The sequence below is a fragment of the Cutaneotrichosporon cavernicola genome (assembly GCF_030864355.1).
Source record: "Cutaneotrichosporon cavernicola HIS019 DNA, chromosome: 5".
Classification (NCBI taxonomy): domain Eukaryota; kingdom Fungi; phylum Basidiomycota; class Tremellomycetes; order Trichosporonales; family Trichosporonaceae; genus Cutaneotrichosporon; species Cutaneotrichosporon cavernicola.
This window is the reverse complement of record NC_083397.1, coordinates 1,711,282-1,735,278: the sequence shown is the minus strand read 5'-3', so window position 1 is coordinate 1,735,278 and position 23,997 is coordinate 1,711,282. Positions and strand designations below refer to the sequence as shown.

General features: G+C 58.4%; 11 protein-coding genes across 11 annotated transcripts; 5 read left to right on the top strand and 6 right to left on the bottom strand.

The window, feature by feature from the left end:
• Positions 1–48: 48 nt before the first annotated feature.
• Positions 49–998, top strand: CcaverHIS019_0507010 (uncharacterized protein; the record flags this gene model as incomplete). Its single annotated transcript, XM_060601889.1, has 2 exons — positions 49–575; positions 617–998. 2 exons carry the CDS (start codon positions 49–51, stop codon positions 996–998), a joined length of 909 nt encoding a protein of 302 aa, XP_060458338.1.
• Positions 999–2,125: 1,127 nt separating this feature from the next.
• CcaverHIS019_0507000 (uncharacterized protein) lies at positions 2,126–3,208 on the bottom strand (the record flags this gene model as incomplete). Its single annotated transcript, XM_060601887.1, has 1 exon — positions 2,126–3,208. One exon carries the CDS (start codon positions 3,206–3,208, stop codon positions 2,126–2,128), a length of 1,083 nt encoding a protein of 360 aa, XP_060458337.1.
• Positions 3,209–3,417: 209 nt separating this feature from the next.
• Positions 3,418–5,875, bottom strand: DIA4 (uncharacterized protein; the record flags this gene model as incomplete). The annotated part of the gene is made up of 6 exons (XM_060601886.1): positions 3,418–3,432; positions 3,566–3,663; positions 3,720–3,735; positions 4,337–4,604; positions 4,645–5,830; positions 5,869–5,875. The coding sequence occupies 6 exons, from the start codon at positions 5,873–5,875 to the stop codon at positions 3,418–3,420; spliced, it is 1,590 nt and encodes a 529-aa protein (XP_060458336.1).
• A 2,769-nt stretch (positions 5,876–8,644) lies between these two features.
• Positions 8,645–10,065, top strand: CcaverHIS019_0506980 (uncharacterized protein; the record flags this gene model as incomplete). The annotated part of the gene is made up of 4 exons (XM_060601885.1): positions 8,645–9,268; positions 9,308–9,805; positions 9,905–9,965; positions 10,022–10,065. The coding sequence occupies 4 exons, from the start codon at positions 8,645–8,647 to the stop codon at positions 10,063–10,065; spliced, it is 1,227 nt and encodes a 408-aa protein (XP_060458335.1).
• Positions 10,066–10,477: 412 nt separating this feature from the next.
• On the bottom strand, positions 10,478–12,039 carry tmk1 (uncharacterized protein; the record flags this gene model as incomplete). The annotated part of the gene is made up of 7 exons (XM_060601884.1): positions 10,478–10,521; positions 10,561–10,941; positions 10,974–11,036; positions 11,083–11,366; positions 11,529–11,627; positions 11,767–11,883; positions 11,954–12,039. 7 exons carry the CDS (start codon positions 12,037–12,039, stop codon positions 10,478–10,480), a joined length of 1,074 nt encoding a protein of 357 aa, XP_060458334.1.
• Positions 12,040–12,719: 680 nt separating this feature from the next.
• CcaverHIS019_0506960 (uncharacterized protein) lies at positions 12,720–14,558 on the bottom strand (the record flags this gene model as incomplete). The annotated part of the gene is made up of 4 exons (XM_060601883.1): positions 12,720–13,589; positions 13,825–13,944; positions 13,981–14,112; positions 14,340–14,558. 4 exons carry the CDS (start codon positions 14,556–14,558, stop codon positions 12,720–12,722), a joined length of 1,341 nt encoding a protein of 446 aa, XP_060458333.1.
• A 2,174-nt stretch (positions 14,559–16,732) lies between these two features.
• On the top strand, positions 16,733–18,460 carry TFB2 (uncharacterized protein; the record flags this gene model as incomplete). The annotated part of the gene is made up of 7 exons (XM_060601882.1): positions 16,733–16,887; positions 16,925–17,041; positions 17,082–17,219; positions 17,271–17,364; positions 17,398–17,495; positions 17,533–17,948; positions 17,982–18,460. The coding sequence occupies 7 exons, from the start codon at positions 16,733–16,735 to the stop codon at positions 18,458–18,460; spliced, it is 1,497 nt and encodes a 498-aa protein (XP_060458332.1).
• A 63-nt stretch (positions 18,461–18,523) lies between these two features.
• Positions 18,524–19,120, bottom strand: CcaverHIS019_0506940 (uncharacterized protein; the record flags this gene model as incomplete). Its single annotated transcript, XM_060601881.1, has 2 exons — positions 18,524–18,959; positions 19,014–19,120. 2 exons carry the CDS (start codon positions 19,118–19,120, stop codon positions 18,524–18,526), a joined length of 543 nt encoding a protein of 180 aa, XP_060458331.1.
• A 195-nt stretch (positions 19,121–19,315) lies between these two features.
• RSM19 (uncharacterized protein) lies at positions 19,316–20,217 on the top strand (the record flags this gene model as incomplete). Its single annotated transcript, XM_060601880.1, has 3 exons — positions 19,316–19,358; positions 19,917–20,133; positions 20,199–20,217. 3 exons carry the CDS (start codon positions 19,316–19,318, stop codon positions 20,215–20,217), a joined length of 279 nt encoding a protein of 92 aa, XP_060458330.1.
• Positions 20,218–21,393: 1,176 nt separating this feature from the next.
• On the top strand, positions 21,394–23,052 carry CcaverHIS019_0506920 (uncharacterized protein; the record flags this gene model as incomplete). Its single annotated transcript, XM_060601879.1, has 3 exons — positions 21,394–22,032; positions 22,129–22,268; positions 22,305–23,052. The coding sequence occupies 3 exons, from the start codon at positions 21,394–21,396 to the stop codon at positions 23,050–23,052; spliced, it is 1,527 nt and encodes a 508-aa protein (XP_060458329.1).
• Positions 23,053–23,505: 453 nt separating this feature from the next.
• Positions 23,506–23,825, bottom strand: CcaverHIS019_0506910 (uncharacterized protein; the record flags this gene model as incomplete). The annotated part of the gene is made up of 2 exons (XM_060601878.1): positions 23,506–23,590; positions 23,695–23,825. 2 exons carry the CDS (start codon positions 23,823–23,825, stop codon positions 23,506–23,508), a joined length of 216 nt encoding a protein of 71 aa, XP_060458328.1.
• Positions 23,826–23,997: the final 172 nt, after the last annotated feature.

Genomic DNA, 23,997 nt, shown 5'->3' with positions numbered 1-23,997 from the left:
CCTCCCCCCTCTCCCCCTTCTCCCCCTTCTCAACCCGTGCAGTGCACCATGCCGCGCCTCGTCACCACTTTCCTCGCCCTCCTCGTCGTCGCTCTCGCACTGTTCGGCACCGTGTCGGCAGTGCCCTCTCCTCAGGACCCGGCCACCGACAACTCCCAGGCCGCCCCTAGCGACAACTCTGACGGCGACGTCGCGCCGTCGCCCAGTCCCGCCGCTGACGCCGTCGCTTCCGACACCGCAGCCTCCCCGTCTGCTTCTGCGGACACTCCTGCCGCGACCGGCGGTCCGAGCGGAGTCCAGACGACCGCGCCTGGCGACCCTAACGGGCCTGAGCTCGAAATCTCGGAACCCAGCGGCTCGACGGTCGTCAAGCCCGGCGATGACCTCGCCGTGACGTGGACCGCCGACTCGAACGGCGTCTGGAACCCTATGACCATTCAGCTCATGACCGGCGCCAACAAGCAGATGATTCCCCTCGAGACAGTTGGCCAGAACATTGATGCCACAAACACCACCTCGTTCAGCTTCAAGGTCCCCGACGTTGACCCCTACTCGCAGATCTACTTCCTCCAGTTGTACGTCACTGAACTCTTTAGACTGATGGTGCTGACTTCAGCACCTCGACGGGCGGCGCGCCCTCGTGGTCGACGCGTTTCACCATCTCGGGAGCTGACGGCACCACTGTCCAGCCCCCTAACACCGAGGTCGTCAATGGTGAGAACGTCGGTTGGGGTAACGGACAGCTCAAGAACCCTGGCCCCTCTGTTGTCGGCGCCAACCCGACCACCTCCTTGGGCGTCCGGCCCACTGGCGTCAACGGCACCGGCATTACCCTCTACTCGGACAACCTCCCGACCGGCATCCCCACCGACGTCTCGACGCACGGCGTCGCAGCCGCTACTGTCGGCGCTCTTCCTGGCACTAATTCCGGTTCGCTCTCGCTCCGCCCTGTGGCCGCTGTCGTTGCCATTGTCGCCGGTGCCGCGCTCCTCGTCTAAGGACATTCGCATACACGCACGCATTCCATTTCCTTCCCATACACCTCGCACTACACTAGGTGCTCGTTGTAGCCCTCATCCCATACCATCCATCGTCTATGGACATTTCTTGTCGGTCGGCGCTATGCACGGGTTTGATTCAGCCGCCACGCGATGAGACAAGTGATCCCGGAGTTGCACTGTGCATTGGACGCGTCGTGAGCGTAGGTGGCGCAATGACCATGGACGCAGGGTTGGATTGAGTTAAGGGTTCAGATTTGGCCCCAAAGCTCAAATCTGGTGTTTGACCTATGTTGACTGATCACGATCGGGCGCCTGATCTATCATCTCATCTCTGTCTGCGGTTTCAAACTACATCTTGGTCACTCGACATCTTACATCCTACATCTTACATCTTGACATCTTGACAATATCACCATCTCACACTCTCACACTCTCACAACATCGTCATGTACACAATGAACCACATAATCACACGGTACTGCACTGCTCATACGCGCCTACGCGCCTACGGTCTGCATTCACACTCGCAACCTCTCATTCCCAACGTAACTTGGCCTGACGTGACGCGTACACCCTGGCGCCTGAACTGCGCCGCGGGTCGGTGGTCGCGGAGGACTTGGATGAGGCAAGGTGGTCGCGGAGGACTTGGATGAGGGAAGGCGGTCGCGGAGGACTTTGATGAGGCAAGGTGGCCGCGGAGGACATTGATGAGGCAAGGCGATACCTCACTGATAGCCCGGGCTGGACTCCTTACTCATGGTGGATGCGCGGTGTCGGGAGCAGGCGCAACAACATCTGCTACCTTACCCCTCGACCGAGCTGCGACGAGCAGGCTCAGACCCCGAGACGAGTTGTGACTGAACTGGTTGATCAATTGATGGAGGGAAGGTGAGTCAACCTCGGAAGAGTGAAGCGCTGATCATGCAGCATTGCCTTCCTCTTGGTTCACAACGGCGTTACATCTGACTATCTACACTACAACTCACACACCCTGCGCTACACTACTTATCACCCGCATCTTGGTCCATCCCACCCAGTGATAACAAAGTCACTGGGGCCACTGGCGACTAGCACAAGGCCGCCATGGTCTCGGCCGAGGAATTGGCGTCACCAGAGGACAACTCTTACTTCTCCCACCAGTTTGCGCCCGTCGTCTCCGCGGCAATTCGCGAGCGCCGCATCTTCGCCGACTCGTAGCACGCGGCCATCGTCTCCGGCGCTGGCTGGGTTGCGCGACCGAAGCTTGTAACCCACGAATCGTACGTCTCGAACTGCATCTCGGCCGAGCCGGGTGCGGCTGGGTTCGCGCACTCTGGCGCACTGTCCCCTCCACTGCTGGGGATGGTCACCCCATCAGCCCGTGTGTGTAGAGGATACATGCGCTCGGCACCGACGATTGTGCCCCGCCACGCCGATGAGAGCAGAGCCCCGAGCGTCTGAAAGTGCTGGGCTGGCCCGTCCCCCGTACCATATGGATGGAGGACGACGGTGCTCGCCTCCGTGTTTTCACATGGACGCATGGCAACCCACGGAACGCGCGGGTCCCACTGGTGCCAAAAGAAGTGAACGATGTGGTGCTTGGTACCATACGGCGGCGTGACTGGGGTATCGGGGCACAGATACCGTGAGTCTCGTTCGCTGATATCGATGTAGTCGACGACCGTGTGTGCGGGTGGGAACTGACCCGCGTATCGGTGGCGGAATTTGGACCCTTGTTGGTCACACACGCGCCGGATGACGTCGAGGCGCGGCATGCTAAGATCCTCCAGCCTCCAAATTACAGGGAGGCCGTACAAATCGAGGACGCGGGTATGTGTGAGTCCAGTGACGACTGTGGCATCGACGGGTCTGGCAACTTGGTGTCCTTTGACCTCGAAAGTGCCGAGGTGAAGGTATGGTGGCAAGGCAGTGAGGATGTGGACCATGTTGCCTAGTGGAAGGAAGAGCACGTGCTCGTAGAGCATGGCGCGCGTGCGGTCACGTAAGGTCGTGCACGTCTGGCGGAGGACTACGAGTGACTCGGTGGACGCAAAGTTGACAACGGAATCGAGAATGTGGGGGAAGACTGCGGCGTCGAGCATGGGCCCTCTGGTGTCGGTGGGGTTGGGGTTGGGGTTAGGGTTGGAGGTGGCGGACTTGAAGGTGGCCATGTCCGACGCCGGTGCGATGGCGCGCACCGACATGGGTGAGTGACTGTCCATGGCCATGGCTGTTGACGGTTTGGTAGAGGTGTTGAAGTGTTTAGAGCAAAGGAGAAAGGAGGAAGTGCGAGTTCCAGAACGGAAGGCAACCTGCTCTTGTATTGCGCCATGCGCCACCTCGCCCTCGGCGCGATGTACGGCGTAAGGTGTGGGGAGGGCGGGTACCCGGGCGGCGGCTTGGTCTGTCGTTGCCGCCGCGTGACCGATCGCGTGGTTTAGTGGTCTGTGCTCTGCAAGTCACCACGCCACATCGATTTCTACCGTAGTGCCTTTGTTTATTGTGACCCTGGGTTTGTTGGACAATCTTGGGATACAACGCACATGCACATGTAAATGCAACTGCTCATGGACATGGACATGCACGTCCCGAGGTGAGCGATGCGGTTCGATGCGGGCGAGGGCAATGTGGTAAAGTATCTCTGGTCTCTGGTCTCTTGTCTCGCGCTGGGTGATCGATGGGGCTGGCGTCAGTGAGAAGAGTGGCGTACGCCGTAGCAGAGTGACAGCCACCACTCACTGTCCAACAAACACGACTAGTAGCTTGAGATGTGGGCGATGCGATGCGATGCGATGCGATGTGATCCAGTTCTTTTTATTACATGCATGGTGGGCGCCGATCTTTCTGATCTGTCATACCGGCCCTGATAAGCCGTAACAATACAAATCCGATCCTGAGCATTCCGAGCAATACACATTGTATGCCTTGTCGCCTACGACGCGTCTCATACAGGAGTGAGTGGCAATTCCAGTCGGCCCGGCTTGAGCTGCGCAAGCGTGGGGGCGTGGGATGGGGCAAACTTGTCTGGTCTACGACGATCGATGAGGCCTCCATGTAGTTGCTGCGGCCGGCTTCTCTCCTTTCATCCTGTCTTCTGTCTCCCCTCTCCTCTCCTCTCCCCTCTCCCCTCTCCTCTCTCACCCCCCCCCCCCCCCCCCTCCCCCTTCCTCTCCCTCCCCCCTCCTCCCATGATGATGCGATGTAGAATAGTGCTCTCCTATGACCTCTCCTATGACATCCTAAACAAACCGAATGACGCCCTCCTCCGCCGCCCCCTCCGCCCCCGCCCCCGCCCCCTCCAACGCCTCCGGACCAACCCAGAACGGCCGAAGGGCCTTTGGTAAATCAACACCAACCACCTCGCCATTCTTGAACCGCGCCCCGTTCTCCACCAGCGCAACAATCAGGCGCGGAACAGCCGCCGCCGTCCCATTAAGAGTGTGTGGGTAGCGCATGCCCGCGTCCCCGTCGCGGTAGCGGATGAGCAGCCGGCGACTCTGGTAGTCTGTGCAGTTCGAGGTACTGGTGATCTCGCCCCACTTGCCGCGGCCGGGCATCCAGGCTTCCATGTCGTATTTCCGGGCGGCGGAGGCGCCGAGTTCTTCAGTTGGCATGTCCAAGACGCTGCTGTCAGTTTTGTTTGGACGGAAAAGGCGCCACTCACCGCACACTCAAGCCTAGACTCTGCGCAATGTCCTTCTGTAGCGCCCGCATCTCTTCCATGACCTGCTCGCTCTCCTCGGGAGTGGTTACGCTAAATAGCTCAACCTTGGTGAACTGGTGGACGCGGTACAGGCCTCGAGTGTCGGCACCGCGTGCTCCAGCCTCGGCGCGGAACGCACGCCCAATACCCACGACCCGCGTAGGAAGAGCGGCAGAGTAGAGCACCTGGTTGGCGAACATGGCCGCGAGGGGAATCTCAGCCGTGCCCGCGAGGCACAGCGTCGGTTGTTTGCTGTTCTCCTCCTCCTGCTCAATAAAGTAAGTCTGACGCGGTCCGTTCTCGCCATCGCGAGGTTGGAAACCACACCGCGCAGCAATGTCAGCCATGACCACGTCAGGCGGGGACACGACTTGATACCCCACCGCCATGGCTTTGCTGATTGCATACCCGACGAGTGCGTGCTCGAGCTGAGCAAACGCTCCTCGGAGGTATGGCCACGACGCGCCGGTCGAGAGCGCACTCGCACCTGTATCGAGCCATCCAAACCGGCGGGCAATCTCGACGTGATCGCGCGCCTCATCCGTCCGTAAAGGTTCAGGCCCAAACCTGTCGATCTCGACCGCATTCTCTTCCTTTCCCCTCGGTGCGGCGGGATGCGTAAAGTTGGGCAAGGACGATCCGAGGTCGAACAGCTCGTCATCGGCCTCCCGAGACTCCTTTTCCAGCTTCTGCACGCGCTCCTTCATCACCCGCGCGTCGGCGATTGCCTGCTTTTTATCCTTCTTCTTGTTCTGGTCGCGGAAGAGAGACGAGATGGCGCCGTGTTCCGCCCGCGCTTCTTGCAACTTTCTCCCAATCTCCATGGCATAAGCACGGGCATCACGAAGGTCCTCAACGTGCTCCTCGGCAAAAGGCATACCGCGCTCCGTCACGTTGAGCTTTGTTGCCGCCGGATCTTCCAGAAGACGCGCATAGTCCAGACGTGCGCGGGGGATTGGGGACGGAGCCGATTTGCGACGGGTCGTGCCAATCGGCTTGGCTTCTGCGACTTGCCCAACTGTCGCGGCCAGGATCTCTTCCGACGCCCCGTCACGGCGTAACCGCTTCAAGGGCCGCGTGTATCCCGTCGAGCGCCGGATACCCGAGACGGACACGCGCGGGGCGAGCGCACGCGCAGAGAAGGTCACTTTCGTCAGCTGGAATGTATGGTGTATGGTAGCGCACGGCTCATAGCTAGAAGACTTGTTGTAGATGAAATGGGATGGCGAGTGGAGGCAATGAAAAAACCGGCGTCATTTCGCAAGTGGAGGTGCCTGGTGGAGGTGCTTGGCCAATGCTGTGGTTTGAGTTTTGGCTCCACGGTCTGACGGCAAGAGACACAATGATTCCAATCTCATGCTGCCTCCAGCGTTCCCCAACGCGTCAGGAAGACAATGCCTGAGGTTTCCCACATACCCCACACTGTCCCAGCGGTGCTCACCAGAGACAACGAGACAACTACATACTGCATCAGGCTCCGTTGCTGGAATGCATGCTCGACGACGCATCGCCTCCTGCAAAATTTGTCCTCTGTGTTTTGAGGATGTGAGGCTGTGTCTAACTGTGTGAACTGCCTTGTAAACCACATCATCAATCTCAACTAGTAACAACCAAAAGGCCTTTGAATTGGGTTGAGTGGTGGGCAAATCCAAATTCCCCAGTCCTCAGGCTCTCAAAGCTCTGACGATTCAGGTAACCTGAAAGTAACATCGGCCCACATTGTCCCAGGCATGCTAGGCGTCATCATTTGCAGGAACGTATTAACGCAGAGCCTGGGGAACATGCTTATATCATCGGTTATACCACCATCATCGTGCCAGCATGTCAGCATGCCAGGGCATGTCTACACAGACGACAGACGACAGCCGCTAGACGCCTGCGGAAAGGAAAGGAAAGGAACCGGAAAGGGCGGTGGCTTGGGAAGAATCGGACGCGGACGCGTGAGGACATGAGGCTGCCGATGAGGCCCATGACAGAATGAGCTGTGCACAAGGAACAGGCAAAGGGGACAAGGGAGAGAGGAGAGAGGAAACCACAACATCAGACGTGTCGTGTCGACGCGCAGAGGCGTGGGAGACGAGCTTGTCATGTATTTGGGCAATGTCTTTACTCATCTTCCCTCTTCCCCTCGACACCGTCTTGCCTCATTTCCCCTTTCATCCATCTCCCTCCCTCTCTCTCCCCCCCCCCCCTCCCTCTCTCTCTCTCTCTCTCTCTCTCTCTCTCTCCCCCTCGCTGTAACTTCTCCTTTGAGCTCCTTCGCACTGGCCATATCTACCTCGCTCTCTCTCTCTCTCTCTCTCTCTCTCTCTCGCTCTCGCGCTCCCTCTCTCTCTCGCTCTAGCCTCTTGTTATTCGGTTCAGAAGACTCGACGCTTCTTCAATACCGTCAACCCTTCACCCGTAGCACAAACCCGCGACGCCCTTGTCTCGGTGCTCGTGCCCTCGTTCCGAACAGTCCTCGGGCCGTCTACTGTAGCCCTCAAGCCCGTGCTCGACACTGGGTCGCGACTTTCTCTCCTTCTATATCCCCACCAATACCGTCATCACCGTCATCAACATTGCCTGTTGTCCTCAAGCCACCACCACCTCCACACTTCTCTCGACCCTGGCAAGTTACACAGCGTTTGGTGTGATCCTCACCGTACGGTCGTCGCCCGAGCCTCCCGAGCCCCAGCCCCAGCCCCGAGCCCCGAGCCCCGAGCCCCGAGTCCTGTCATCCCTCTGATCACTCTCATTCCGCGTTAGTGTGCAAGTGTGCTCGCCCTCACTCGTTGGCATTTCGGGTTTCGCTGCGCTTTCGGCCCTTGAATAGATTGCAATCGCGCTACACGAAAAAGAAGGCTAGACTGGGTAGATTCAAATTGGTCGAAAGCTTTAGAGACCTTTGAATTATTAGGCCGAATCCCGTTAGTTCTAAGGGCCTTGCCTGTTACCCATTCCCTAACTACCCTGCTTTTCACCCAAGTCGATCGATTATCCAGTCCTCCCACCTTTTCCCCACAACAGTGAAAGAGAGAGAGAGAGGAGAGAAAGCAAGTCACAGGTAGCTTCTTGATCAGAGAAGCTAAGCAAGCCTGTTTGTTTCTAGCCTATGCTGTAATCCAAAGTCATTACTTTAAACCACTCAAGTAATAGACCATTACAACAAGTTGGTCGCCAACCTTGCCCCCTCTCCCCTCTGCCCTCCTTCCTCCTTCCTCCTTGGACCCCCTCATTCTCATTCACTATTCACCTTCCCTCCCCTCCCCCCCACCCCCCCCCCCCCCCCCCACCAACAACGCATTCAACATTCAACACATTCATCCTCCCTCTCTCACGATCGTCCATAGCTGTAATCCAGTCAAACAGCTATCCATCAATGGCCACCTACCACAGACCACACCACGACGCCTCGTCCTCAAGTAGCCCAGGCAGCTCGTACCTGCCCTTGCCTCGACAAGGTGACCCAACTTCTTCTCAAGCAGGAGCCTACACTACATCCAACATTGGCCCTAGTGGCAGCGGTGGTGGCGGACCTAGCTATTCGACCGGCCAGTTCAACAATTACCCTTCGTCACACTCGCAGCAACAGCGCCCTCCCCACCTCCCGTCACCACTACAACATCAACAACAATCTTCCTACTCCTCCCTCCCCTCCCATCCACCTCATCAACACTCGACATATCACCACCCACACACCCAGCGCCCAACGCCAACACAACCTCCCTCGTCCATGTCTTACGGCAACTTTGACTATCCACAGCCCCTACCAACCTTCCCTCATGGCTATCCAAGCTTCAGGCAAGACGCCAGCGGGCGAGGTCAACCAAGCAACGGCGCCAATGGTGGTGGTACTGGCGGACAAGTTTCGCGACATGCGCACCACTCGTCTACCGGCTCAGCAGGCCGCAGTGAAGACTTCAAGCCTCCCACCTACCCGTTCTTTGGATCCACCTCGAGCGCCACAGGGCAACCCATCATGGATGGCAGCGGGGCCCAGCGGAACGGAGTTCAAGACGAGTGGAATCCTGTCAACGTGCCACCACTACCTTCACATGTTGAGGCCAACATCTTTGCCAGCAACGCGCCGTGGCCGTTCGGTTCTGTCGAGCTCGACCAGGCCGCGGACCGCAACGGTGGAGGCCCAGTCGTCGCTGAGAGCGCGTCTGGTTCGGAACACAAGCAGCCCTCGGATGCGGGCCAGCCCACATCCAGCCCACCAATCCCCCCACACACGATCGCCAAGCCCACCCCATCGACGCAGAACAACGCGGATCCCAGTCCTGCCAACTCGCAGTTGAACCTCCCCGATATGGTCGACTTTGGTTTCACGCCGTCAACAAATACCGCCATGTATGACCCGCTGCCAGTCGCTCTACCCTCTCAGATGGCACCGCCAACGGATCCTCTGCTCATCGGCCAACCTCAGGAAGGCTGGAGCCTTGTTGTTGAACCCGACACGTTCTTGTCCGGCCTCGAGGGTATCTCGACCCTTCCATTAAACAAGTACCACGCCACGGCAACCTCAACCACTGGGATGCCTGAATCTCTTGCCGACCTGCGCCGTGCGGGCAACCTGACATACGAGAATGAGATGAATCTTGTAAGACAGCGTCGTACTGATCATACGCTTACACGACAGCTCTCGACGTATCTGGGGGAGATAATTCGATATCTCGAACCGTTCGCTGCGTCCCGCGAGAACCCGACGCCGACCCACCCTCCCCCGTTTCTCCACACCCGTATATTACGCCTGGCCGTGATCGTGCGCAACTGCATACGGGACTTGGAAAAGAGTTCGCAACCCTGTCTCGACGCAACGTTCCGTCACGCGCCTCCTGGTGTTGAGCAGACCGAGGCGGACAAGGAGATGGCTGCAATCCGGGATCGTCGACAGGAGCTAATGAAGAAGCAGGACGTCAAGCTGAAGCAGACCAACAACAACGGCATGCCATCCAGTGTAGGCCCAAACCGGCTACCGCCTCCCCGTCCAGGCGTGAACATGGGTTCGGGCCCTCCGCGGCCCTACATCCACACCGGGCCGCGCGACGTCTACCGCTGCGCGGGTTGCAACACGACCCAGTCACTAGAGTGGCTGACCGGGCCGGACGGCTCCCAGAGCCTTTGTCACTCGTGCGGGGTGAGTACGGCGGAGTGGCGTGGCCATACTGTTGCCACCATGGTGCTGCCAGTTGTCTCGGCCAGCCGAGCCACACATCCGGACCGCTCTGACACTCAGCACCAGTATGAGGTACTCAATCATGCGCGACAGGGCGACCCCGACTTCTCTACCATTCCAGGTGCGTACACAGCGGGCCATGCCTCGTACCACAAACTGCTTGGTGCTAATTCACAGTACCCGGACACAATTCCAACCTCGTCGGCCTCAGGCCGAATTAACATGCGTCAACGTCATCATTCTCGAAGCAGCGGCAGCACTCTCTCCATCCTCCTACGTTCACTCCCGAGTACCAACTGTTGGTGCCCTGTTTACAAGCCCCCGCCAGTTACAGCGTCAGGACAGTCAATAGAGTGTTGTATATTCATCTTGGGATCTAGTGTCATTCTCATGAGCGTCATTAGCGTCGCGTCATTACGATACTTTCACTAACAGCCGAGCAAGGGGGTATTCTGATGCATACAACGGGTCGCGGCTCTACGGCGCCGGTACCCGACCATACGGAAAGCGTGGAGATACGAGATGTCGATTATGGAGGCGTGAGCTGAGCGAGAGTTGCGTTGAAATTGGGCGTTGTGGGGTGGTGCACAGCACCGTCGTTGCAAGGAGTACAGCGGGCAGGAGGTCGGCCGTCTATGCGTCGCTAAGCGGACGCTGAATCTCCTGGTAGATGAGGGCTGGTGTCAGCTGTGCAAGAAAGGAAACAGTGAGCTCACCCTTGAGCTGCTCTCTGCCTGGCGCGCTCTGGCGGTTCTCAAAGTCGAAAAAGTCGGGGTGGAGGGGCTCGGCGCCCGGCTCGTCGGACGGGTCGTGGTACGGCTCGAGGTAGGGATGCTCGAGAGCCTCTTCGACGGTGATGCGCTTGCGTGGGGAGAATGTGAGACAGCGGCGCATGAGGTCGAGCGCATTGGGTTTGGCCTTGGGGCACATTTCGCGCAGGTCGCGGCGGCGGTGGAACGGCAGCGCGCGGAGGTAGTCTTTGGAGCGCGGCGACGTGATCTCGTTAAAGTCGTCCATGGTCGGTGTGCCGAGACACTCGAGGATGAGACTCAGCTGGTGGTGGTAGTCGCGGCCAGGGAAGAGGGGCTTGCCGTTGACTGGGTTAGTGATTGGCGGCAAGGCGACTCACTCATCTCGGCGAGGATACAGCCGACGCTCCAAACGTCAATTGCCTTGGAGTATTCCTGGAATGCTGGCGTCAGTTCTGCCACTCAGCCACTCTGTCATAGGTAACGCACACAGCATGACCTCTGGGGCGCGGTACCAGCGCGTTGCGACGTATTCTGTCATGAAGCCGTTTCCTCCGTTCGGCCCAGCGTCGGGAGGGGGAAGGGCAGCCGAGCGCGCGAGGCCAAAGTCGCAGATCTTGAGGTCGCAGTTGGCGTTGAGTAGGAGATTAGAAGGCTTCAGGTCACGATGCAGCACGTTGGCGCTGTGCAGTGCCTTGAGCCCACGGATCGTCTGGTACAGGAAATACTGGCAGTGGTCGTCCGACAGCTCCTGCGTGCGGATGACGCGGTGCCTATGGTTAGCGATGGCTGGGCGTTGCTGGAGAGAGGGAAGGGGTGTGTCGGACAGATAGTGCGCGGTTTGGCGCAGTACACTGCGTGGGGCTGGGGCGTAATTGCTCGGCGGTGACTGGAAGGGGCGGCAGCCCGACGGGCTGCCGCGGCACAGCACTCACAGGTCAGTTTCCATGAGCTCCTGGACGAGGTAAACCTCGTGGAACTGGTCAAAGCTGGGGGGCGCGATGATGTCGAGGATTGCGATAATGTTCTCGTGGCTAGAGTCAGTCATTGTCACGCGCGTTGCATCAGCACAGCCAAGCCTGACTAAGCAGTAAGCAGCGTCATGACCAAAGACCTGGTGGCGGGTCCCGCTGCTGTTGCTCTCAAAGCCGATTCGTCTGTGAGGCGACTCACCGGAAGTGCCGCAGGAGCTTGATCTCGCGCAGAGTGCGCTGGCAGAACATGGCATGGTCGAACGGCGTGATCCGCTTAATGGCGACTTTGGTCCCCGATGCAATGTGGACCGCGGAACTGGTGTGAGCGCTAGCTGTACGCTCGTGCTGTCCGCTTTCCAGCTTGAGAAACCGGATATTCGACGTACACGACAACACCGTACGCGCCCTCGCCGATCACCTCGTGCACCTTGTAGTGCTCCGAGACGTTGAAGGGAATATTAGAGGCTGTCATTGTGCCTTGGTGCTGAGGCGAGAGGAGGAAGGGGAAGGGAGGGGAAGGTGAGAGGTTGAGAGGTTGAGAGGTTGAGGGGTTGAGAGGTTGAGGGTTGAGAGGAGTTGAGAGTTGAGAATGGAGAATCAAGTAAAGGAGAAGACAAGGATGATGGAATGAACATGTCCTTTGGCTGAATGCAAGTCGACGAGGATGTGGTTCAGGGTAACAGTCTCAAATGAGGGGCGTGAGGGGGTGAGGGGGTGGCTGCGGGTTGAGCGGGGCGGTCAAAGGGAGCTGAGAGGGGAGTGTAAGGGCCTCATCCCTTCCTCCATTACTCTCCGAATCGACAACCCTTCTCTCTTAACACAAAACACACTCTCTCTCTTATGCACAAGTAGCACAATGGGAAAGAAACATGACCTCAACAACGTCCTTTGTCTCCTCATCGCCATTCATCTACCCCCACACGACACGCGATCCGGTCTCGTCGCAATCTTCCCTCTACTCACCTCTCTCCCTAACCGAGCCCGCACGGCACGGCACGTCGGGCAAGCTGACGCCACTGCACCAAAAGCCAAAAATGTCACGCTCGTCTTTCGTGTTTCAGTCCCTGATCGTGCCTAAACTCGCAAACCCAGAACACCGATTATCGCGCACGCGCGCACTCTAATGCACATGCATGCTTCCACACAAATCCACTATGCCCAGCGGCTCTTGGCCAACGGGTCCTCCTTCTTCTTCTTCTTCTCGGCGCGCTTCTCAGGCGAGTGGGAACCGGCCGGCTCCGGCTCAGGCTCAGGTTCGCGGTTAGGAGGAGTAGAATCACGACGACGACGGGGAGGCGTTGAGTCATCGCGTGTCGCCTTACGCGGAGGCGTGTCATCGCGTGCTGCCCTGCGGGGAGGCGTGTCATCATTACGCGTCGCACGTCGAGGAGGCGTGTCGTCGTCCCCACCACCACGGCGCTGGGGCGTCGAGTCATCATTTTGGCGCCGGGTGTCATCACGCGTCCGGCGAGGAGGCGTATCCTCGCGTGCATGGCGAGGAGGGGTGTCGTCACGTGCACGACGCAGCGGAACATCGTCCCGAGCACGGCGCGGTGGTGTATCATCACGAGCGCGGCGAGGAGGAGTGTCTTCACGCTCACGGCGTCGGCGCACATCCCGGTCAATGGGGCTATGCTCACGCTTGACGGGCACGTCCAATTGACGGCGCGGAGAAGAGCGAAGCGGAGGGTCCTCGCGCCTCCGAGGGCTTGGCGACCTCCTCCGCGGTGGGGAGCGCTCGCGCTCGCGACCCCTTCCATAGTCCCTCTGTCCGTAGCCACTCTCCCGCTCATAACCGCTATCCCGCTGCCCATAGCCGCCATCCCTCTGCCCGCCGCGCCCACCCCACCCGCTGTCGCGTTCGCGTCCGTAGCCGCCACCACCGCCACCACCGCCCCCTCCCCATCCTCCGCGACGCGGTTCCCATCCTCTATCGCCACCGCCGCCGCCATACCCACGGTCGCCGCGGCCACGGCCTCCACGCGGCTCCCAGCTTCGCCCACTGTCGTGTCCGTACCCGCCCTGTATGTCAGCTCTGTCCGCATTCGGCTATCAGAGTGCTTCGGAAGCCTTCCCCGGCAGCCACGGAACTCTGGACGTTTCAAAACGGGCTGCTTGCCGCGACGCTGAGAATCTTCTGCTTCTCCGGCATTCGCATGAATCAGCCCGGTGACACCACGAGCCGGCGTACCGCGGACATGACCACGCGCCATTGCGCGCCGTCCACCACATCCGGGTTTCAAACTCGGACACTCACCCGTCCTCCGTCGCGCTCGGCGAGGGCGTCAGATCGCGCACGCATCTGGCCCTCGAGGTCGCCGCTGGCTACATTTCCAGCACGCGCCGCCTCGATCTCCTGCTTCTTGGCCTCGATGAACTGATGTCAGCTTCAATCCCGGGCAGGAAAGCTCACCTCCGCCGGCACGCCGCCAACCGTCGCCTGCGCGCTCAGGAGCAACTTCCACAGCTCGTCCATGAAAGCCGCAGCACCGTACTTGTCCATGAACCCGACAAGGTTAACCTGCATCTTCTTGGGGTCGGGGAGCTGATGTTAGCGGACGTTATGTTCAATTAATTGAATTGTTCACGATACTCGCAACCATCCTCGCCTCTTCAGTGCCGGCCATCACGTAAGGTTCGCCTAGAGGGGACGGCCTCCAAAGGCTCTCCCTATTGCTCCCCTTGTCGCCCTCTCCCCCAGGCATCAGTGAAGCCGCGCCCACATCAATCCCAGCCAACCATCCGTCCACCTTTCCAACTCTCTGCACTCACCGGCTTGTCCTTGTCCTCCAGCATGCTGTACACATACTCGACAACAACGTCGTCCTCCACGCGCATCAGCTCGATCAGGCGCTTGGCGATCCAAGGGCGCAGCACGCTAATGTTGACCTTGCGCAGATCGACCCGCTCGCTGAAGTGCGCGGGAAACTTTGTCGCTTTGATGCTCGCTGCCTCCTTGTCCTTGAAACGTCCATCTGTGCGATCTGCCATGGCGGATGTGTTAAGGAAGGTGGAAGACGGATGATGGATGAGGGTCAGAAACGAAAGAATGAGCGGTGGAGGTTGGTCCAAATACCGGAGCGGAGGCATTTTTCTCAACTGGATCTGACAAGGTTCATCTTTTGAAACACGCCTGTTCTTGGTTCGCCATCTCCTGCACACTACTGTGCTGTACACTGTCACATCCTGATCTACGCTACACAACATCAATATTCAACTGATAAGTGTACGAGGAGTACACTCAACAACAATATTCAGTCTTGCTTTACCTTCTGTCACTCCTCCTTTATTCGTCCACCAGCATGGCACTAAGGCCGTCCACGCCACCACAATGTTGGCCACCACCGCGCCGAGCTGGGCGGCGTCGTCGATGAGCCATTGCTTGAGCCAACAGTTACGGGCCAGTATCGGTTTGAGATCACGTTCCACACGATCCCAGTAGATGGGCAACTTGGAAACATCGGCAACACCGCCGACGACCGCGTTCTCAACCGTATTCGCAGATCGAGGACGCAGATGTAGGCCATTTGTGCCATGTCCTCGTCGTCTGTGCAAGGTCAACGTGGGGATGTTTAGAGCTGAGAAGATCCAGCGAGCTCGGGACTTTCAGTCACTCAGGTTGGCGTGGGTGGGAGGAGTTTGAGCGCGAGTGTGCGCACGTTGTCCAGGGTGTACATGCCTGTCTATCAGACGGAAGGATAGCGGATGGAAGGCGGATGGAAGGCGAATTGAAGGCGTGGGTGGGCCCATGTTACGCTCGAGACTCACGGCCTTCCAGTTCGAAACAGCCTGTGACGTCGCCTGTTCTGTCCAACTGGACTGGCAGCCCGAAGGGGCCGGGCGCTTCGTGGGCATTGCGGGAATGCTGGTTCTTGATAGGAAGGGATAATGACAGATGACGAATTGATAAGAAGGAATAAGGGAAGGAAGAGCCACACCACGTACATTGACGCGCTCAGACATTCAAAGAGAGATAACGGCTTTGTTGCCATGGCACCAAAAACGGAATCTACGGCGAGCGGGGTTCGAACCCACGTCTAACGCTGTCTCGGAGCTGTTGCACCTGGGAAGCGTCAATCCTAACCACTAGACGATCGCCGTGGCTCAGAAAGTGCGTATTCATCTCAGCCATCTCGGCGTCGCCCACGCGTCGCGAGAGAGTTTACGATAAGGACGCTAAATAGGAGGCGATCCCAACGGGTGAAACGACATTGACATAAAGAGCAAGATAGGTAAAGTTAGAGAAACGGAGCACGTCAGATCGACGACCTCGACTTCATGCCGTACTCCGCCAATTTTCGCACGAGGTTCATAGAATGTCGTCACACTCGCGGGCAGCTGCTAGGCTGGGCCAGGAGTTTGCCTGTTAGTGCCGAGGGCATTAATTAATCGTACATGTCCCTCCAGGTGGGTATGGGTACAGCGACGCTGCTGCGGGAACAGACGGACGCGAAGCCGCGCATCAGGCTCGAGGTACTCGTGCGTTAAGCAGGAGGTTAGCTATCATATCCCGGTCCAGAAGGCTGAGGGTGTGGCCGAGCAATGACCAGGTGCTAACCCAGCGTACTGCGATTGCACGGACGCGCCAAGGCTCAGTGTCCTTGACACTGTACTGCAGTTGGCTTTGGTCTGGACGATCAGGTGAGGCCTTGTCTTAGAAGAAATCGGGGGCGCTTGATTAGGGTGGGCACTGGCTTGGCAACTCGCTTCACTGGGCCGTTGGGAGTGTTCTTAGAACGACCATAGTCGGCGACATCCGTGGAGGGAAGTCCTGGTCGTACTCGATCTCCATTGTCGGTCCCAAGCGGAGTGCTTTTGAGCAGCATGTTGGAAGCCCTGACACTGTAAGGACTGTAAGGGCTTTTTGTTCCTCTTAAGGCTCGCCGTCCTGGGGTCGTCTCTGTTGGTAAAATCATAGGAGTCAGTGTTGATGCCAATGTCACTGCGTCATCCAGAGACTAAGGTGGTGTTGTCCCGGTCCTAGATTACAACACCTACTAATAAATTTGTTTCCGTTAATCTATGACGAGTGGAGGTCTCTCGAAGTTGACGCCAACCCACTCAACTCACAACTAGAGGTAGAGACAACTCTTCTTCCGTTCTCAATCATCCCTCATTTCTGGCCTGGAGCCAGTCGCTCGCGAGGACGAGGACTCTAACAAAAAATGGTTGCACAGAAGTTCAGCGACCCGTCGCGCGCCGACACTGGGCCGGAGGAACAATCACCCACGGCACCTTTGGATCGCTTCCTCGACAGCCAGCCTGCGACCTTTTACGAGAACATCTACCAGTCGGAGGCAACATGCCTTTGCATGCTGAGGTAGGCACATGCCTGGGCTGTAACTCATTCATTACAGGCTGCTGCCTCCCGTGTGCCGGCAGATCATCCTGCACGTTGTTTGGTCGCACCAGACGATGAGGAGTGCGGAGCTCAAGGCATTCTGCGGGATGGACGAACGCCTCCCGCCCGAAGCGTAAGTCTATCCACGGGCAGTTAGATGGCTAACCATTCAGTGCCGAAGCCATTATTCGTCCGGCGTTGGCGCGTCACATCTTCCACCCGTTGTCGCAGAAGGGAGGCAAGGCGCCCAAGTTCCACTGGCCCCTGCGAGACTCCTTCAAGCATGGACTCAGAAATGCACTCACTGGACTGTGCGTTTGCGGGAGTGGCGGCTAGATCCTCGACATGAAGCTGACGGACAGGGGAACGTCAAATTCGTTCGGAGTGCCGTATGAAGGCGGCGGGTCAGCCCCAAGCCAGGAGGACTTGATCAGCCACGGAGAAGACTCGTGGGAGGTGCGTCCGACTTATGGTGTCAACTGACCAAAGGCCATTCTCAAGTACATGGTGTCGTCGGGGAATTCTAGAAGGCGTCCACAGGACGCTGTGTTGGACTTACTCTGCAATGCCGGGCTTATGAAGGACTTGTACGCCGGAAACGCCAACTACAACTGACGTTTGCAGGCATCCCACTTCGCGGCGTTCATACAGCACCCTCGATATGACTGCCGAAGGCTTCTCGTTCCTCTTGCAAGACCGCCAGACCCAGCTGTGGCACGTCCTCGTGGCGTACATCTACGGCAAGCAGCATCGAGGCGAGAACGCAGCAGACGTATTATCTGTCTTCTTCTCGCTGGGCTGTATGCAACTGGGACAGGGATACTCCGCGTCCAAGAGCTTTCCTCGCGCGCAGGCCATCCTTGAAGACCTCGAACAGTACGGGTTCATCTATCGCTCGCCAGACGCGCCAGACCAGTTCTTCCCGACACACCTCGCAACTTCGCTGTGCTCAGGCGACCTATCTGAGTCAAGGTCCGAGAGTGCCGATGACAAGCGTTTCCTCATTCTCGAAACTAACTACAAAATCTATGCGTACACTTGTGAGCTGTGTTCTGCTTGACAGCTAACATCAGCCAACGAGTTGGAGATCGAGATCCTCAACCTCTTCGTCGACATCAAGATTCGGTACCCCAACCTGGTCGTTGGCAAACTTGACCGGCAGAACGTCAAGAATGCCATGGGAAAAGGCATCACTGCGTCACAAATCATCTCGTACCTCGCGAGTCATGCGCATCCCCAAATGTACAACCACCCTCCACCATTACTCCACGCGTCCATCACCGACCAGTTGCATCTGTGGGATCGCGAGCGCAACCGTCTCGATAACAAAGAATGTAAAGCTCCACTTGTGTATCCGCTGACGTCGACAGCGGTCATGTTCGAGTTCTTCTCAAAGGAGCTGTTCGACGATGCGCAAGATGAAGCGACGCGCATGGGCTGTTTGCAACTGGGCCTGCCGAAGGAGAAGCTCCTGTTCGTGGATCCCGACGCGCGCGAGTCCATGAAGGACTTTATCAAGGAGAAGCAGGAGCAGCTCCGCAACGGCTATTAGTTCCCCATTGTATCATTAGTAGTGTCAGTAGCAACATGCAGCTCTTGGTCCTATCTTATGCATCTAGACGAGGCGCTTAGGGCTCTTGATGCCGCGCTCTGACGCCTTCAGTCCACGGTCAACGTGCACGTTGTCGCCATTCCGCCCCATGACAGGCTCAATGGCCTTTTCGAAGTTGGAGGCAGCTGCGTTCGCTGCTCCGTCAACGGCCGCGATCGCCTCCACTGCGCGTCCCTCAACAGCGTCGGCGACCGTCTCGTCCGCCGCGGCGGACAGCTTGGAAATCTGGCCACGCACGCCATCGACCGCTTCTCCGCCCAGAGCGATCCAGTCCGTCTCGCGCGCGTGCGCGTACGCGCCGCCTAGCGCAGCGTTCCACCGCTGCTTGAGAAGCTCGGAGAAGGGGGGCGGTCCGGCGCGTGGCCCAACAAAGCTCGAGGGTGCAGGACCCGGGGCCTCGTCGAAGCTCCGCTCGAGAAGAGCCGCCGAAGTGTAGAGGCTGTGGTCAGCGATCTGCGAGCGAGCGACCGTCCGAGGTAGCTGGGAGACTCACTCCCGGCGGATCTGGTCGGTACTGTGGGCCATCGTCGTCGAAATGGTGTAGTACACTGCCGCGCCGGCGAGCACGCCGGACCCAGCGCCGAGGAGGAACCCTGCCATGGTGTGTAGGTGTGAGTGCGATTAAGTTGATGGGCTAGGCTAGCTTGGCTGGGTCTAGCAATGACGGCACGAGGTTGGAGGTTGGAGGTCAGGTCGGACGATTTGGTTCCGCCGTCTGGTCGGTGGAGGAAAAAGTCGGACGTGGTTCATCTGGAACGGTAGTACAACAACTGTTAATCCACGTCAACACACACTATGCGCCCGACCGTCGCCGTCCTCCGCCGGTCTACTTGGAAGGGTGAGTAGAGAAGGGAAGAGTGCGTGGGAGGGTGGGAAGGTTGCTGGGCTTTACCGAGGCGCTTGAAGGGGTACACGGTCGCCAGAAATTGCGCGCTCGTATACACGCTCTGGTCATCGTGCGGCGCGGCGTGAACTGCAACGCCGAGCGCTCCGATGCGTGGTAGCGGATACGGTGGCCGGCGTTTCGTGCGCGAGGTCTAGATCGGGTGAACACCATCACCAACCTGTCGCTTCAAGGCGCGCGTCCCCTCGAGCTTGCTTCTCAAAGCAGCCAGCGATATGAGCAACAAGCGATACCGGGACGTCCTAGGATGCAGTTTGGCGGGATGACGAGGCGCTCTGCTGCTCCGAGAGGCGCGAAGTCCGGGCGCTGGGCGTGCGGTGAGACGCGCGGCTGCGTGTAATGCACCTCTCCCGGCCCTCATGTTGCTTGTCTGAAGCGGCTCCTCATGTCGGGTGCGGTTCGCCTCCTTTCCGCTCCAGCGACTGCGTGGTGGGAGCTCGCAACGGGCGCACTCGACCGTCACTCGTCTCTACGTGGCACAGCTGATCCCAGGACCCTACTTCACCGCCTTCCCCAACCTCCAGGAAGCGCTCAAGAACAACTTGCCAATCTACACCAAGTCGCGCGCGTGCACGATCGTGCCAAACTTTGTCGGGCTCAAGTTTATGGTGCACAACGGCAAGGACTTCCTCCCCATCACTGTTACCGAGGAGATGGTCGGACACAAGCTGGGCGAGTTTAGCTTGACGCGCAAGAAGTTTACCTTCAGGTGCGTATTGGGTGTGGCGCTGCTACTGTGGATAGGAATGGTGAGGCTGGTGAGGCTGACGGCAGGCAAACCAAGAACAAGTAGACGATTCACTGTACCTCTATCATGCCATTATCATCAATCTGCGAAGGGATGAGCTTCAAGTGCAGGTGGCTTGGGGCGGAGTCGGGGGAAGGGAGGACGGGGTGGCGTCTGCAGGTTGTCTTCAACAACGGGAGGCTGGCGAGGTGGCGAGGCCCGCCACGAATGTCGCAGCCATGAGGCGAGTTCTTGATCATATGTGAAGAGGCCATGAGATGCGGTCCTCGACGAGCCCCTTCTGCTTGTTGTCCCTAGGGCCGAGTTTGAGGATGTTCTGGACGGGCGATTCACCTGACAAACCTAGCCAGTTTTGTCCGATTTGCCACTTGTGTAGGCCATTGGCAGTGCATTACCTGACTCTACTCGTCATTCGTACACCTCGACGTTATGCCGTCGGGTCGTCTGATATCAGCGATAGTGAGCGATCATGGTCGGAATGACTTGTACGGCCCATCAGTCCGTGTCCTCCAAGGGCCAAGGGACGTCTGCTGATGCGACACATGCCGTTGGTGACTGGGCAAGTTGGTTCATCTCCTGTGTGCTCTATTCGCCTTCTGTGCCCTTCCAGATACTGTCATCGCCTCGGCTTCCCTTGATTAGAAGAAGGGGCGCCACGTCCGGCCCGACAGTTGATCGACCGCATCGACCCCGGAATGGCGCTGATGCTTAAGCCAAGGATGTCTGTCTGGGTTCCTGGATCCCTTGGATGGGGGAGGTATGGACAATGGTTGGGTGAGATATGGGTGCTGTAGAGTAAATACATAGCAACAGTGACGTCGGTGGTTGACGTTGAAATGTTTGATTGCTGTGGCTGTGCAACTGGAAGATCTGTGCGTTTCATTAATGTTTGGTAGGAATCGACTAGACTGGCTTGAATAGCTTGAATAGGCCCTTGGCGTTGAATGCTGACCCTCCGACGTACCGACGTATTCGGTTGCCAAGCACTCTGTTAAGCCAGAGACCTAATTCTAATTACCTATTCAAATACACAGCCTCCCCACATGACCTGTGCCTGATTAGGGCTTGGCATCGTTGATACCAATAAACGGTACAGCCACCTTGACCTCATCTCTCTTCCTTCAACACTACATTAATAGTCAACTTGAACAAGCCCACTTTCTCACTTTACACTTGTACTTCCTTCACTCCCTTTCCCTTTACAACTCCTCCACAACAGACATGTACGGCGGAGGATACAACCAGCAACAGCCTTACGGCCAACAACCCAACCAGTACGGCGCCCCTCAAGCCCAGTACGGCGCTCCCGCCAACCAGTACGGCGCTCCCCAGGCAAACCAGTATGGTGCTCCGCCAGCGAACCAGTATGGCGCACCTCCTGCTGGCGCGTACGGCGCCGCCCCGACGCAGCAGTATGGAGCGCCGCAGACCCAGTACGGAGCTCCTGCCAACCAGTACGGAGCGCCGCAGACCCAGTACGGAGCTCCCGCCAACCAGTACGGCTCGCCTCCAACCCAGTACGGCTCGCCTCCAACCCAGTACGGAGCTCCCCAGACCCAGTACGGGGCACCGCCACAGCAGTCTTACGCTGCTCCCGCACAACAACCCTATGGGCAGCAGTCGTATGGGCAGCAGCCGTACGGACAGCAGCAACAGTACGGACAGCAGTCGTACAACCCTCCTGGTCAGTACGGCAACCCGGCCGGCGGCTACCAGGCGCAACCGGCGTTCACGCCGTCATCAGGTGGTCCTCGCTTCCTGGGTGTTCAGATTCCCGCTCCTCCGCCTGCACCGCCGCTCTCGAACCTGCCCAACTACAACCCTCAGTTTGACGCGGACCGAATCCGCAAGGCCACCAAGGTGCGTATCCTTCCTGCAGCAGATATCGACGGCGATCACGCCGTTGCCACCTGTGGCCTCCTTTAGGCTCCCATCGATAGATTTGCTGACGCACAGGGCTTTGGCACGGACGAGGACACGGTGATCAACGTCATGATGCCCTTGGACGCGTTCCAGGTCGATGTCCTGAGCCGCACGTTCGAGCAGCAGAACGGCCGCTCGCTCATGATCACGATTGAGAAGGAGATGTCTGGATGGTGAGTCGTTACAGCCGAATCACACTGACAGTTCAGGCTCGAGTACATCCTCCGGCTCAAGTCGCTTGGCCCGCTCGGTGGCGACCTCTGGCTGATCCACCGCGCCGGCAAGGGGATGGGCACCCACGAGGATCTGCTTAACGAGACTCTTCTCTGCCGCTCCAACGAGGAGATGTTCCTGCTCAAGGAGGGCTTCCGGCGGATGTACAACAAGGACCTGGTGTCATTCATTCGTGGCGAACTCAGCATGAAGACGGAGCGCATGTTCAACATGGCACTGTCGGGTACGCGTGACGAGAACCCCATGGTCAACCACCAACAGGTGCAACAGGACATTGAGACGCTGTACCGCGCTGGCCCGGGCAAGATTGGCACGGACGAGATTAGCATCTGCGGCATCCTGCTCCAGCGCTCCAACCAGCACCTACAGGCACTTGCACAAGGTTTCACGCAGCGCCACGGACTCACGCTCTCCAAGATGATCGAAAAGGAGTTCTCGGGCCACATGCGCGATGGTCTGCTCCACATATCGCGCTTCGCTGAGACCGATGGCAACGGCGTCTACCGCGACGCCAAGCTCTTGGAGGCGGCCATGGCCGGTATGGGCACCAAGGATGAGCGTCTCTGCTACCGCCTCTGCCGCATGCACTGGGACCGCCAGCGCTTCGGGTTGGTCAAGAACCAGTACCGCCAGTTGTACCGCCGTGACCTCGTGGCACGCGTCAAGGGCGAGACATCGGGCAAGTATCAGAACGCCCTCGTCAGCCTCATCAGCCAGAACTAGCCGCACGCCCGACTTTCCAATTTCTGTGATACAAGTCCGCGCCTTCGATACCCCTTCCTGCCCTGCGCCCTGGACCCAGCTCCTGCTGCCTGCTCTCGCTCTATATCGTCTCGCCACCGCCCCGTCAAACGTCTCAACTCTATTCTACTAGCGTCTTTCCGACTCGACGTGTCTCGTGCTCGGCCTTTCTCCGCCTGGTATCATGTCTCCGTGCGCCCGTACCGTCACGTTCTTGCCCTGCGCCTTTCTTCCTTGCTGTCGAACCATAGCTCCCGTGACCAATGACCTGATTTGGACTTGTTTCGTACCGTATCTCGTCCGTGACGTCAAACCCCAATCAATAGTATAAGCCAACAGTTGCGCTAGCTCTGCCGTGGGAGTGGTATGCATAGCTGTTGTACATCATATGATTACACCTGATGTTAGCTGTTCCATTCACTGCACAACTCACGTCTAGAAGACCGGGACGAGAGCCGACGCGAGGTCGCTGCGAACGAACATGATGCCGACGGCGAAGAGACCGACTGCGCGGGCGATGCTGCAGCATTAGCGGGAGACTAAACACAAGCGGCGTCCCATGGGGCGCGCGCGAAACGTAATCGTAATGCCATTACGGGCATTGCGTCAAGACGAGCAACGCACTTGAGGTTACCATCGCGGTTGGCGGGGTTCATGATCTGCTCGTTCCAGATGTACGAGAGGAGGCCCTGGGGCTCGGGCTGGCCGCCCGAGGGGCCGAGGTAGAGCTGGTTGGCGGGAGTCGGGGCGGACATTGTTTTTGTTGCGTGTTGGGTGGCGGATCGACGAGCGGAGCGTCTATCGATGGGCGGCGATGAAAGATCCAGGCGGACGGTGGGTCGGAGAAAACGGCGATTGGACGTGTGGCATGCGCTCTCCACTCTACCACTCCGGTGGAGGTCCTCCATTTCGCCACCCAGACTTTGG